The sequence below is a fragment of the Lepidochelys olivacea genome, assembly GCF_965140295.1.
Source record: "Lepidochelys olivacea isolate rLepOli2 genome assembly, chromosome: 14".
In the NCBI taxonomy this organism is placed as follows: Eukaryota; Metazoa; Chordata; order Testudines; family Cheloniidae; genus Lepidochelys; species Lepidochelys olivacea.
The window spans coordinates 717,640-730,443 of record NC_140424.1 but is presented as its reverse complement, the minus strand read 5'-3'; the positions used below and the strand labels follow the sequence as shown (position 1 = coordinate 730,443).

General features: G+C 60.5%; 1 protein-coding gene across 4 annotated transcripts; it reads right to left on the bottom strand.

Moving 5' to 3' along the window:
• Positions 1 to 1,114: 1,114 nt before the first annotated feature.
• On the bottom strand, positions 1,115 to 8,226 carry SIRT7 (sirtuin 7). 4 transcript variants are annotated; one of them, XM_084647104.1, is made up of 10 exons: positions 8,061 to 8,220; positions 7,797 to 7,934; positions 6,034 to 6,138; positions 4,848 to 4,918; positions 4,610 to 4,682; positions 3,717 to 3,815; positions 2,982 to 3,218; positions 2,646 to 2,726; positions 2,283 to 2,389; positions 1,115 to 1,682 (listed from the first exon to the last, which is right to left on the bottom strand). In XM_084647104.1, the coding sequence occupies exons 1-10, from the start codon at positions 8,154 to 8,156 to the stop codon at positions 1,469 to 1,471; spliced, it is 1,221 nt and encodes a 406-aa protein (XP_084503230.1). In that variant the 5' UTR covers positions 8,157 to 8,220; the 3' UTR covers positions 1,115 to 1,468. The 4 variants fall into 4 exon arrangements, with proteins under 4 accessions (XP_084503230.1, XP_084503229.1, XP_084503231.1 ...); XM_084647103.1 differs by having other exon boundaries at positions 7,797 to 8,226; XM_084647105.1 differs by lacking the exons at positions 7,797 to 7,934; positions 8,061 to 8,220 and adding an exon at positions 7,380 to 7,767.
• Between the last annotated feature and the right edge of the window lie 4,578 nt (positions 8,227 to 12,804).

Below are 12,804 nucleotides of genomic sequence, written 5' to 3'. Positions count from 1 at the left end.
CCGGCTGCTGCATCCCCGAGAGCCCGCCCTCCAGCCCAGGGCAGGACCCGATCCGGCTGCTGCATCCCCGAGAGCCCGCCCTCCAGCCCAGGGCAGGACCCGATCCGGCTGCTGCATCCCCGAGAGCCCGCCCTCCAGCCCAGGGCAGGACCCGATCCGGCTGCTGCATCCCCGAGAGCCCGCCCTCCAGCCCAGGGCAGGACCCGATCCGGCTGCTGCATCCCGGAGAGCCCGCCCTCCAGCCCAGGGCAGGACCCGATCCGGCTGCTGCATCCCCGAGAGCCCGCCCTCCAGCCCAGGGCAGGACCCGATCCGGCTGCTGCATCCCCGAGAGCCCGCCCTCCAGCCCAGGGCAGGACCCGATCCGGCTGCTGCATCCCCGAGAGCCCGCCCTCCAGCCCAGGGCAGGACCCGATCCGGCTGCTGCATCCCCGAGAGCCCGCCCTCCAGCCCAGGGCAGGACCCGATCCGGCTGCTGCATCCCCGAGAGCCCGCCCTCCAGCCCAGGGCAGGAATCCCCGAGAGCCCGCCCTCCAGCCCAGGGCAGGACCCGATCCGGCTGCTGCATCCCCGAGAGCCCGCCCTCCAGCCCAGGGCAGGACCCGATCCGGCTGCTGCATCCCCGAGAGCCCGCCCTCCAGCCCAGGGCAGGACCCGATCCGGCTGCTGCATCCCCGAGAGCCCGCCCTCCAGCCCAGGGCAGGAATCCCGGAGAGCCCGCCCTCCAGCCCAGGGCAGGACCCGATCCGGCTGCTGCATCCCCGAGAGCCCGCCCTCCAGCCCAGGGCAGGACCCGATCCGGCTGCTGCATCCCCGAGAGCCCGCCCTCCAGCCCAGGGCAGGACCCGATCCGGCTGCTGCATCCCCGAGAGCCCGCCCTCCAGCCCAGGGCAGGACCCGATCCGGCTGCTGCATCCCCGAGAGCCCGCCCTCCAGCCCAGGGCAGGAATCCCGGAGAGCCCGCCCTCCAGCCCAGGGCAGGACCCGATCCGGCTGCTGCATCCCAGAGAGCCCGCCCTCCAGCCCAGGGCAGGACCCGATCCGGCTGCTGCATCCCCGAGAGCCCGCCCTCCAGCCCAGGGTCACCCCCACTAGCCAGTCACAGAACCACAAGAAAGTTCAGGCTTCTTTACTTAGCAAAAAGTACCCCACAAGGCAGAGAAACAGCAGGTGCACCAACCTGCCAGTGCTGCTAGAGAACAGAGTGTAAGTGCTGAGGTTAAGGGAAAGGTGTCAGACTGCAAGGCCCATTACCTAACAGCCAGCTGTCCTCTGAGCTTTGTCATTGCACAGTAAATAGTTGCATGAAAATATGGCTCCTGCAGTTTTTTCCAGTTGCCCCCACCTCAGATCAGCAGAGTCCGTGGCAAACCCAGCTGAGTCCAGGGCAGCAGGGAAAAGCCATCCTGAATGGCAGCAGCTGATGTATTTCCATAAAAATATAGAGTTCAAATGGCAATTTACAAAGTCAATTTACTTTTTTCTTCTTGGAGCCTTTTGCACAACCCCTGCCAAACCAGCCCCCTGAGAGAGAGAGGCTGAGCTGAGAAGCTGGCTCTCGCTGCTGCTCTTGCATCTGCGCCTCCTCCAGGCTCCATGGTGGTGCCACAGGTCTCCGGCTGTGACTGCCTTCCTCACCGGGGCCAAGGGGGATAGCCAGAGAGAAGATAGGGTCCTTTGTTCTACCAAAACAAGACAGATGTGTAAGAAAGGCTCCTTGTCCTGCTGCTGGGGGACTCAGCACTACCACACACAGGAACTGAACCCACTGCTGAAAATTACACTCCTCCATCCTCGATGTAGCCAGGGAGCAGCTACTATTCACTCAGTCCAAAGAAACAGCTATGTGACTAAAATCACCTCTTGTGCCCTCCCCTGGAAGGCAGGCTTTTGGACTGCTCTGCCATTGCACACATCTCACTGCCTCACTTCTGCCAGGAGTTGCTGACAGCGCCTTCTGGGTGACGATCACTATTAAAAACTACAAATACTAAAATATACTGCTGAGCAGGCAGAGGAATGTTCTGTGGTAAACAGGCACAGGAGGGTGCAGTCTCAGCCCAGGCCTAGGAATTTAGAACTTCCCCATTCTCATCCCAGTGCCAGCAAACCACTTCCTTTCCCTGTGCCTTGGTTTCCCCATCTGTAAAACGAGGATGACAGAAGTGACTTGCTTTGTAGGAGGGAAGTGAAGGGGGGGCCAGGGGAGTGAGTTCTGTATAGAATAGATGAATATTATTGTCAGTAAACATGAGGCAGCCACCAGGCCTGAGGCTCCTCACCTGTCATAGCATGGGATCTCCAGACCAAGTTCTTCCATCAGTAATCTCATAACATCATCACATTTCCCATGCAGTTTTAGGGCAGCCAGATCATCCTTTGGAGTCCACTGTGGGGGGCCAAGGAAGTGAAGATAAAAATCCAGACAGGCTGAATGAGCAACCCCTGTATGATCCCTGCACAGCACCCTGTCCAGACCTAACAGCCTTGTATTCTGGCAGGGGACCCATGTCCCAATCTGTCCCCTGCTCAAATTCACACTGTCTAGTTCTCAGACTCTTTGTGGGTATGAATTCCCCCGTACAGCAGGATGTAGGCGCAGAATCTTTTCACATGAGGCTTTTCCCATTTTTTTAACATCTCACCTGCAGGTTCACAATGTAGAGTTTTGGACGGCGACTGGGGGGTTTGCTCATGCACCAAAGACGTGGATACTTTTTCAAAACCTGGCATAAAATAGAGACTGTCAGTATAGCCAAATGCAGATGTAAATGCTGGAATATATCTGTGAGAGTAGGTGGAATTTATTACCAGGAAGGGGACGAGGGAGGAGTCAGAAGAAAGACTACCAAGCACCAGGATTTATCACATGTGGTGGGCGAGGCCAGACACCAGGGTGTTTGGGAGAAGACTGCTCCGCGCCAGGGCGCATCACCAAAGGAGAATGCTGCTAACAATCTTCACTGAGCGTCTACAGTTACCTTTAAGCTGGAACCCAGACACAGAATCACATCTGCTTTGCTTGCAGCCTCTGTTGCTGCTTCCCAGTTCAGAGGTTCCCTCAAGGTCCCCTTCTCCCCGAAATGGACGATTGTGTCTCTCAGCTGTGCCCCACACTTATGGCACATCCTGCCTGTATGATGTCTGTGCAGGGCTGTGCGCTCCGTCACATCAAACATTCGCACATATTCTCTATTGGGTGTGCAGAAAGTACAGACCTTGTGCAGGAAGGAAGCAAGGAAATGCAGTTATGTAACAGGCAAGTTTGCTCTTTTAAAGGCCAGGGGCCTTTCATCAGTTAGCCTTGGTTTGAGGCAAAGCCCCTTTAACAACAGGTGTTTCGCCTTGGTCGGGAATTCAGACCCAGCTGGTAAAGGGGTCAGGTGACTGCCTGATGAGCATCGGATTCCTATAAGGCTGAAAGAGCTCATTTTCTAGGTCGGAGCTACAGGAAGTAGGGTAATTCCTGTGGCAGGTGTATGCCTAGGCAGTCTGTCTATAGGAGGACTGAGGAAGAGCTGCTGGATTTATGCTAAACTGTTTCATTTGGGGGTTTTCTACAGACTGTCACTGCAACCCATAAATAGTGCCCTGAAGAAAGGGCCTGAACAGACTCCGGGTGCAGAATTTAATCCTTCGTGGACTGGGGAGACAGGCCAGCAGCCCATAACCCACATGAGCCCACAGAACAGCAAGCCTTTGCCCTGGCTACTCACCTCTATGTACATGTTTCCATGAAGCTCAGATATTGCTGCTTGGGGTAACCCACTCCGTAGATGGAGACCATCACAGTTCTGAGACACCACATGCTGTACCTTGGAAGGAAGGAAGCAGAGCTGACATGGCATGGAACTCTGAAAGTGTTCACCAATGAGGAAAACAGACTGACCCCAGTACAACCCCAGAATTTGAGCAGAGTTGGCAGAGACCAAGCAGGGTGGGCAAGAAATGACTGAGAAGACACAGAAACCAGCACACACTTATGACAGAAGTTAAAGGGCTCCCACTGCTAAATAAAGCTCTGCTAGGAGTTATCACTATTACTCTGCTAGAAGTTTTATAACAGGAACCCTCACCCACCCACACGAACAGGCTAACAAGGCGGGGGCGGGGGTGTGAGGCAGTTATGGAAAAGGTGTTGCTACAAAAGGTGGGAGTTACACCTAGGGGTTAAAGTGGCCGGTACAGAGTAATGGTAAGAAGCCGATACCAGCCCGTACGCAGCAACATTAAAGCGCTTTAAGGAGGGTCCCTTGCCACAGCAGTGCTTTAACATCGCAGCCCTGCCCCACCAAAGGGGTGGGGGGAAGAGGAGGAGGAGGCGGCGGCAGCTGCCTCAGGATTGCCCCCAGCCCCGCCCCTTCTGGGGGCCCACTCCTGGCCCCGTACTGGTAAGAATTTTATATTACTTTCCCCCTGGTTACACCAATAAGACACTGGGTTTTTACAGGAGCACAAACCCTGCTGTTTCTATGTGGACATCTGGCCACCTTCCATAAGTAACAGTAACTATGTTCAGTAATCCAAGGAACACTTTTTCCCCCAGCAACTGGTCTCTGTTGATTTTCCAGCCTCTTCCTTCAGAGCACTAGTGAGCTTAGGACCTTACCAGGTTGTGCTTGTGTAAGCAGGCAATGCTCATATGGGTGAGCGTGGGCTCCGCTTCACTCAGATCTGTAGCCCTGGCAAATGGAAAGGGAAAGGAAAAGGAACAAAAGAGGAGCTGTTAATCCCACATTCAGTCTTTGCCTTCTGCTGTGCAGCCAAGAAAGATACTCTTTGGAGGGTTGCAAAGACTGTCACCCCATTAGAGCGGAAGGGAAAAAATAGTTATGTCATCTGCTTACCTGATACTCCTCCCTTTCTGCAGTAATGTCCAGACTCCATTAGGACCCCTGTAGTCAGGGATTGAAGCTGCCTGCATTACAGGAGAAACAAGAGGAAAATGAGACCTGCTGAGAATGCTCCCCATGCCACCAGTCCAGCTTTGATAGTTTATCTGATTCTCACTTCCTACATTCCCCATAAATCCATCAGCCCTCTCTCACACAGAAGCATATACGGGTCTCTCTCACTTGTTTAAACTCCATGCTTAACTCACTCTGATAATTCATCCAGAATCATCATCCTTCACAGAACAACATTCTGTCCATCTTCCCCACTCATTCAGTTTCTGCATTTTTATGTTACATCCCTAGTATTCTCCTCCCTCGCATAATTCATATAATTTCTGCCACTTTTTCCCACTCAGTATTTCCTATTTCCCCACAAAGAACTCAATTCCTAAATCCTTCCATAGTTCCTCCAGATATGATGGCATCTTTGCTGGCCATACTCCAGTACAACTGTCTATTGCACTATAGCACCCAGACACCTCAGTCTGAATCATGCCCCCATTCCGATATGGGCTGTAGAAAAAAAATAAGAAAATATGGTTCCTGCTTCAAAGATTTCACAATCAAAAGTGAAAAGTGACATACGCAGGGGGATGTGCCAGCCTTCAACACCCACTTCTCCCAGCAGGGACCACAAAGGCAGACCATTTTTATAGATATTTACAATTTAAAAATTATGAACTGCCTGCTAGACCCATCTGCCCTTCAACCTAGCCATCATTAACTGGCCAATTTCTTATTGGCTATAGGACAGAAGTGGGTCTTGAAGAGAAATCTGAAGGAGTGGCCTTACTGATCAGATCGAAAAGGACATTCTTTGTACAGTGATCTTGGCTGCTGCCTAGCACTTCACACTAACCCAGAAGGGCTCTGACAAAGATCTTTGTATGCAGTCAGAGCCTCAGCCTTTCCTGACCAACAAGTGCCTTCCTAAGACACAAATGTGAAGGTGTCCTGACTGTGGACCAATCTCAGTCTGAATACAGGATCCTAGGACTCCTAATACTTTGCTTACACACCTACCTGGCTTCATGCAATCCACTCACTAACCAAGAAAGATCTCTGTAGAATTTATGGCATAGAATCACTGCTGAAAGAGCTCCAGCAGCCTTAAACAACTCATCCCATTTAACCCTACCGTGCTGATCCCAGCTCCTGTATAGATGACCAGGTGTTTCGCACTTCGGACAGCTGCGGCCAGCTCAATGACCTTTCTCTTTAATTCCTCTGGTTCATCACAAACCTAAAGAGAAGACAAGGAAGTTAGAGCAATCTCTCTATGCAAATTGCTGGTTAACTCCCTTCTGGTCTCTTCTCTTTTTACTGAATCCTTACTGGCTTCAATTAAAAAAATTAGAAAAAAAAATTGTTTGAAAAGAATATCTTTTTCTCATGTGCATGCCTTGATCCTAGATATCAATTCCTACTGTCACAAGAAGACAAAGTCAAGGTAAAATTTAATTTAACCAAAACGTGGATGAAAATGGAAATGTTTCAGTCAGAAGTAGAAAATAATTATGTAATAGAATCAATGTCAGACACATATGAAATTGAAAGACTGGATGATGAACTGCAACTTCTTCTTAAAGCTCATGAAATCTCCAAAAACAAACATATCTGGATGAAGAAAAGCTCTAAAAACGATTGGGACAATTCTTGATTCATTTGCAGATGAGCCACATCTCATTAAGAAAGAAATCATTTTAAACCATTGGAAATGTCATACCCAAGATGACTCAATTGACAGTTCCAGCATCAGGAGTAGTGAAAGAATGTTTTCAGGCTTCAAAAGTATCCTTTCACCATAAAGGTCCAATACAACACAGAAAATCTTACAAGATGTTATTTTAATTTGATCAAACGTATTGTTCATAAAAAATAATTGTTTGACAGCACAAGAACACTAGGAAAACTCATGTAAAAGTTAATCAAAACAGTTTCAGTTTCAATTTTTTTTTAAATTTAAATCAGATTGACATTTGATTTGACCTAGTTTGAATCAGTAACTGAAGTTTTTTGGGATTTTATGATGGCGTGAACCAGAAAAGAACCCAAACACATTGAATACAACTGAACCCAAACCTGAACTAAACCAAACTAAATACCAGTTAGACTCCCTGTTTCTCATTCTGCATCCCTGGAAGCTGCAGTGGCGTCTCATCCGGGGGTTGGGGGAAGAGAGGGGTCAGGAAAGCTGGCATACAAAGCCAGTCAGAGCAGTTTATTTTCTGAATAGAAAAGAACTGACATGGACTATTAAACCTTGACAGTGGGTTAGAAATCTCCTAGAGGGTGACACCTTTACATGTCCTTTCCCAAAAGGACAATTCTCCACTAAGTAGGATCCATTTCCGACAGTTTCCCTGTCAGACTTATTCTATAGGTTACAGAAACTATCCTCCAGTTTTTTTTTTAATGCCACTCATTGTTATACTATTGGAGTTCATGCAACAAGAGTTAGGTAAGCAACATGGAAGTCCTTACCATAGTCTGTCTCTTCTCCCTTGTCTGGTTAGAGGAAGCTCTGTTTGCAGTTGACTTTATTCTTTAAGTGGAAAAAATATTTGTTGCAAGTGTCACTCTAGTTATGGTGGAAACCTTTACCAAAGGTTAGGCCTGAGACTCACTACCTGACTCCTCTCTACTCAGGATTTTCCAGCTCTCACAGGCTTTGCTCTACGTAGTGTGATCCTCACGGTCCCAGAGACGTGCAGGGTCCTGATCCTCAGTGGCTCTGAAGATTAGGACCATGCCTTTGAAGGAGCAGGGCGAGTGGCCAGTGATCCGAGGGAGGGCGGAGGCCTGATGTGCTCTCGTGGCTAAGCGGTTCATTGGATATCAGGGACTATAGCGGGGCCCGCAAGAGCGGGAATCAACGTCCCAGCGCGGGCGAGCACCCACCTCCTCCTGCCTCCTGCGCAGCCCCTCGCGCTTCATGCGCCGCCGCTCCAGCTCCCGCACGATGTCCTCGCACTCGCCCAGGAGCAGGCTCTCCTCCGGGCTCCGCTCCCCCGCCGGCTTCCTCAGGATCCGGGACACCTGGCACCCGGAGAGCACAGAACGGGTCACCCGCCGCGCCCGCCCGAGCGGGCCCCCGGCGGGGTAGGACCGCGCGGCGGCGGCGGCGCCGGGCGAGGGACCCGGGCTAACGGGAGGGGGCGGTACCTGTCTGCGCCGGTCCCGCTGCTCCTCCTGCTGCAGGATCTCGGCTCGAGCTGCCGCTTTCCGCTCCGCCCGGCTCAGGCTCCCGCCAGCCGCCATGACAGCCGTGGGACGCCGGCCGCTTCCGGGTACGGAGCCAGAGCTTGTGCTTCCGGCGGCAGGATGAGGGTCACTTCCGGGCCAGAGCGCCTATTTCCGGGTAAAGAGCGGGCCCGCGCGCGACGAGCTGCCGGCCTGGCACGTGCCTTTGCGCCACCTGCCAGCAAAGCCCAGGGGGCGGAGCGATGGGCTAACGGCGCCTGCGCAGTGACGGCGCTCGGGGTCAGCGCCACCCGCGGAGCGAGCGAGGCTTCCCCTCCCCCCCCGCCTGAGGCCCCGGCCCCACTGCCCGCCCCCCCAGCCCAGCGCCAGACCCCCCCCCCCGGCTCCTGGCGCCCCCCAGCCCAGCGCCAGACCCGCCCCCTTCTCCCCCGGTACTGCCCCCCCCAGCCCAGCGCCTGCGCCCCCCCAGTACTGGCCCCCCAGCGCCAGACCCCCCAGTACTGGCCCCCCATGCCCCCAGCACCACCCCCTCTGCGCCCCCAGCGCCAGACCCCCCACTGCTCCCCCAGCACCACCCCCTCTGCCCCCCCCAGCCCAGCGCCTAATCTCCCCCCCAGTACTGGCCCCCCAGCGCCAGACCCCCCCAGTACTGGCCCCCCATGCCCCCAGCACCACCCCCTCTGCGCCCCCAGCGCCAGACCCCCCACTGCTCCCCCAGCGCCAGACCCCCCCAGTACTGGCCCCCCAGCGCCTGTGCCCCCCCAGTACTGGCCCCCCAGCGCCAGACCCCCCCAGTACTGGCCCCCCATGCCCCCAGCACCACCCCCTCTGCGCCCCCAGCGCCAGACCCCCCACTGCTCCCCCAGCACCACCCCCTCTGCCCCCCCAGCCCAGCGCCTAATCTCCCCCCCACTGCTCCCCCAGCGCCTGCGCCCCCCCAGTACTGGCCCCCCATGCCCCCAGCACCACCCCCTCTGCGCCCCCAGCGCCAGACCCCCCACTGCTCCCCCAGCCCAGCGCCTAATCTCCCCCCCAGTACTGGCCCCCCAGCGCCTGCGCCCCCCCAGTACTGGCCCCCCATGCCCCCAGCACCACCCCCTCTGCGCCCCCAGCGCCAGACCCCCCCACTGCTCCCCCAGCCCAGCGCCTAATCTCCCCCCCAGCCCAGCGCCAGACCCCCCCCCCCGGCTCCTGGCGCCCCCCAGCCCAGCGCCAGACCCCCCCCCGGCTCCTGGCGCCCCCCAGCCCAGCGCCAGACCCGCCCCCTTCTCCCCCGGTACTGCCCCCCCCAGCCCAGCGCCTGCGCCCCCCCAGTACTGGCCCCCCATGCCCCCAGCGCCAGACCCCCCAGTACTGGCCCCCCAGCACCACCCCCTCTGCCCCCCCCAGCCCAGCGCCTAATTTCCCCCCCACTGCTCCCCCAGCGCCTGCGCCCCCCCAGTACTGGCCCCCCATGCCCCCAGCACCACCCCCTCTGCGCCCCCAGCGCCAGACCCCCCACTGCTCCCCCAGCCCAGCGCCTAATCTCCCCCCCAGTACTGGCCCCCCAGCGCCTGCGCCCCCCCAGTACTGGCCCCCCAGCGCCTGCGCCCCCCCAGTACTGGCCCCCCGTGCCCCCAGCACCACCCCCTCTGCGCCCCCAGCGCCAGACCCCCCACTGCTCCCCCAGCCCAGCGCCTAATCTCCCCCCCAGTACTGGCCCCCCAGCGCCTGCGCCCCCCCAGTACTGGCCCCCCAGCGCCTGCGCCCCCCCAGTACTGGCCCCCCGTGCCCCCAGCACCACCCCCTCTGCGCCCCCAGCGCCAGACCCCCCACTGCTCCCCCAGCCCAGCGCCTAATCTCCCCCCCAGTACTGGCCCCCCAGCGCCAGACCCCCCCAGTACTGGCCCCCCATGCCCCCAGCACCACCCCCTCTGCGCCCCCAGCGCCAGACCCCCCACTGCTCCCCCAGCACCACCCCCTCTGCCCCCCCAGCCCAGCGCCTAATCTCCCCCCCAGTACTGGCCCCCCAGCGCCTGCGCCCCCCCAGTACTGGCCCCCCATGCCCCCAGCACCACCCCCTCTGTGCCCCCAGCGCCAGACCCCCCACTGCTCCCCCAGCACCACCCCCTCTGCCCCCCCAGCCCAGCGCCTAATCTCCCCCCCAGTACTGGCCCCCCATGCCCCCAGCACCACCCCCTCTGTGCCCCCAGCGCCAGAACCCCCACTGCTCCCCCAGCACCACCCCCTCTGCCCCCCCCAGCCCAGCGCCTAATCTCCCCCCCACTGCTCCCCCAGCGCCAGACCCCCCCAGTACTGGCCCCCCATGCCCCCAGCACCACCCCCTCTGCGCCCCCAGCGCCAGACCCCCCACTGCTCCCCCAGCGCCAGACCCCCCCAGTACTGGCCCCCCAGCGCCTGTGCCCCCCCAGTACTGGCCCCCCAGCGCCAGACCCCCCCAGTACTGGCCCCCCATGCCCCCAGCACCACCCCCTCTGCGCCCCCAGCGCCAGACCCCCCACTGCTCCCCCAGCACCACCCCCTCTGCCCCCCCAGCCCAGCGCCTAATCTCCCCCCCACTGCTCCCCCAGCGCCTGCGCCCCCCCAGTACTGGCCCCCCAGCGCCAGACCCCCCCATTACTGGCCCCCCATGCCCCCAGCACCGGCCCCCCATGCCCCCAGCACCACCCCCTCTGCGCCCCCAGCGCCAGACCCCCCACTGCTCCCCCAGCACCACCCCCTCTGCCCCCCCCAGCCCAGTGCCTAATCTCCCCCCCACTGCTCCCCCAGCGCCTGTGCCCCCCCAGTACTGGCCCCCCATGCCCCCAGCACCACCCCCTCTGCGCCCCCAGCGCCAGACCCCCCACTGCTCCCCCAGCACCACCCCCTCTGCCCCCCCAGCCCAGCGCCTAATCTCCCCCCCAGTACTGGCCCCCCAGCGCCTGCGCCCCCCCAGTACTGGCCCCCCATGCCCCCAGCACCACCCCCTCTGTGCCCCCAGCGCCAGACCCCCCACTGCTCCCCCAGCACCACCCCCTCTGCCCCCCCAGCCCAGCGCCTAATCTCCCCCCCAGTACTGGCCCCCCAGCGCCTGCGCCCCCCCAGTACTGGCCCCCCATGGCCCCAGCACCACCCCCTCTGCGCCCCCAGCGCCAGACCCCCCACTGCTCCCCCAGCACCACCCCCTCTGCCCCCCCCAGCCCAGCGCCTAATCTCCCCCCCACTGCTCCCCCAGCGCCAGACCCCCCCAGTACTGGCCCCCCAGCGCCTGTGCCCCCCCAGTACTGGCCCCCCAGCGCCAGACCCCCCCAGTACTGGCCCCCCATGCCCCCAGCACCACCCCCTCTGCGCCCCCAGCGCCAGACCCCCCACTGCTCCCCCAGCACCACCCCCTCTGCCCCCCCCAGCCCAGCGCCTAATCTCCCCCCCACTGCTTCCCCAGCGCCTGCGCCCCCCAGTACTGGCCCCCCAGCGCCAGACCCCCCCAGTACTGGCCCCCCATGCCCCCAGCACCACCCCCTCTGCGCCCCCAGCGCCAGACCCCCCACTGCTCCCCCAGCACCACCCCCTCTGCCCCCCCCAGCCCAGCGCCTAATCTCCCCCCCACTGCTTCCCCAGCGCCTGCGCCCCCCCAGTACTGGCCCCCCAGCGCCTGCGCCCCCCCAGTACTGGCCCCCCGTGCCCCCAGCACCACCCCCTCTGCGCCCCCAGCGCCAGACCCCCCACTGCTCCCCCAGCCCAGCGCCTAATCTCCCCCCCAGCCCAGCGCCTAATCTCCCCCCCAGTACTGGCCCCCCAGCGCCAGACCCCCCCAGTACTGGCCCCCCATGCCCCCAGCACCACCCCCTCTGCGCCCCCAGCGCCAGACCCCCCACTGCTCCCCCAGCACCACCCCCTCTGCCCCCCCAGCCCAGCGCCTAATCTCCCCCCCAGTACTGGCCCCCCAGCGCCTGCGCCCCCCCAGTACTGGCCCCCCATGCCCCCAGCACCACCCCCTCTGTGCCCCCAGCGCCAGACCCCCCACTGCTCCCCCAGCACCACCCCCTCTGCCCCCCCAGCCCAGCGCCTAATCTCCCCCCCAGTACTGGCCCCCCATGGCCCCAGCACCACCCCCTCTGCGCCCCCAGCGCCAGACCCCCCACTGCTCCCCCAGCACCACCCCCTCTGCCCCCCCCAGCCCAGCGCCTAATCTCCCCCCCACTGCTCCCCCAGCGCCAGACCCCCCCAGTACTGGCCCCCCAGCGCCTGTGCCCCCCCAGTACTGGCCCCCCAGCGCCAGACCCCCCAGTACTGGCCCCCCAGCGCCAGACCCCCCCAGTACTGGCCCCCCATGCCCCCAGCACCACCCCCTCTGCGCCCCCAGCGCCAGACCCCCCACTGCTCCCCCAGCACCACCCCCTCTGCCCCCCCCAGCCCAGCGCCTAATCTCCCCCCCACTGCTTCCCCAGCGCCTGCGCCCCCCAGTACTGGCCCCCCAGCGCCAGACCCCCCCAGTACTGGCCCCCCATGCCCCCAGCACCACCCCCTCTGCGCCCCCAGCGCCAGACCCCCCACTGCTCCCCCAGCACCACCCCCTCTGCCCCCCCCAGCCCAGCGCCTAATCTCCCCCCCACTGCTTCCCCAGCGCCTGCGCCCCCCAGTACTGGCCCCCCAGCGCCAGACCCCCCCAGTACTGGCCCCCCATACCCACAGCACCACCCCCTCTGCGCCCCCAGCGCCAGACCCC

What these genes read in the sequence shown, in the direction of transcription:
- SIRT7 (XM_084647103.1), bottom strand. Translation starts at nt 8,156, where the DNA reads ATGGCGGCTGGCGGGAGCCTGAGCCGGGCGGAGCGGAAAGCGGCAGCT. An exon ending in GTCTGGGTTCCAGCTTAAAG is followed by an intron (nt 2,727 to 2,981) that starts GTAACTGTAGAC and finishes ATTTTATGCCAG; the next exon opens with GTTTTGAAAAAGTATCCACG. An exon ending in TCTACATTGTGAACCTGCAG is followed by an intron (nt 2,390 to 2,645) that starts GTGAGATGTTAA and finishes GGCCCCCCACAG; the next exon opens with TGGACTCCAAAGGATGATCT.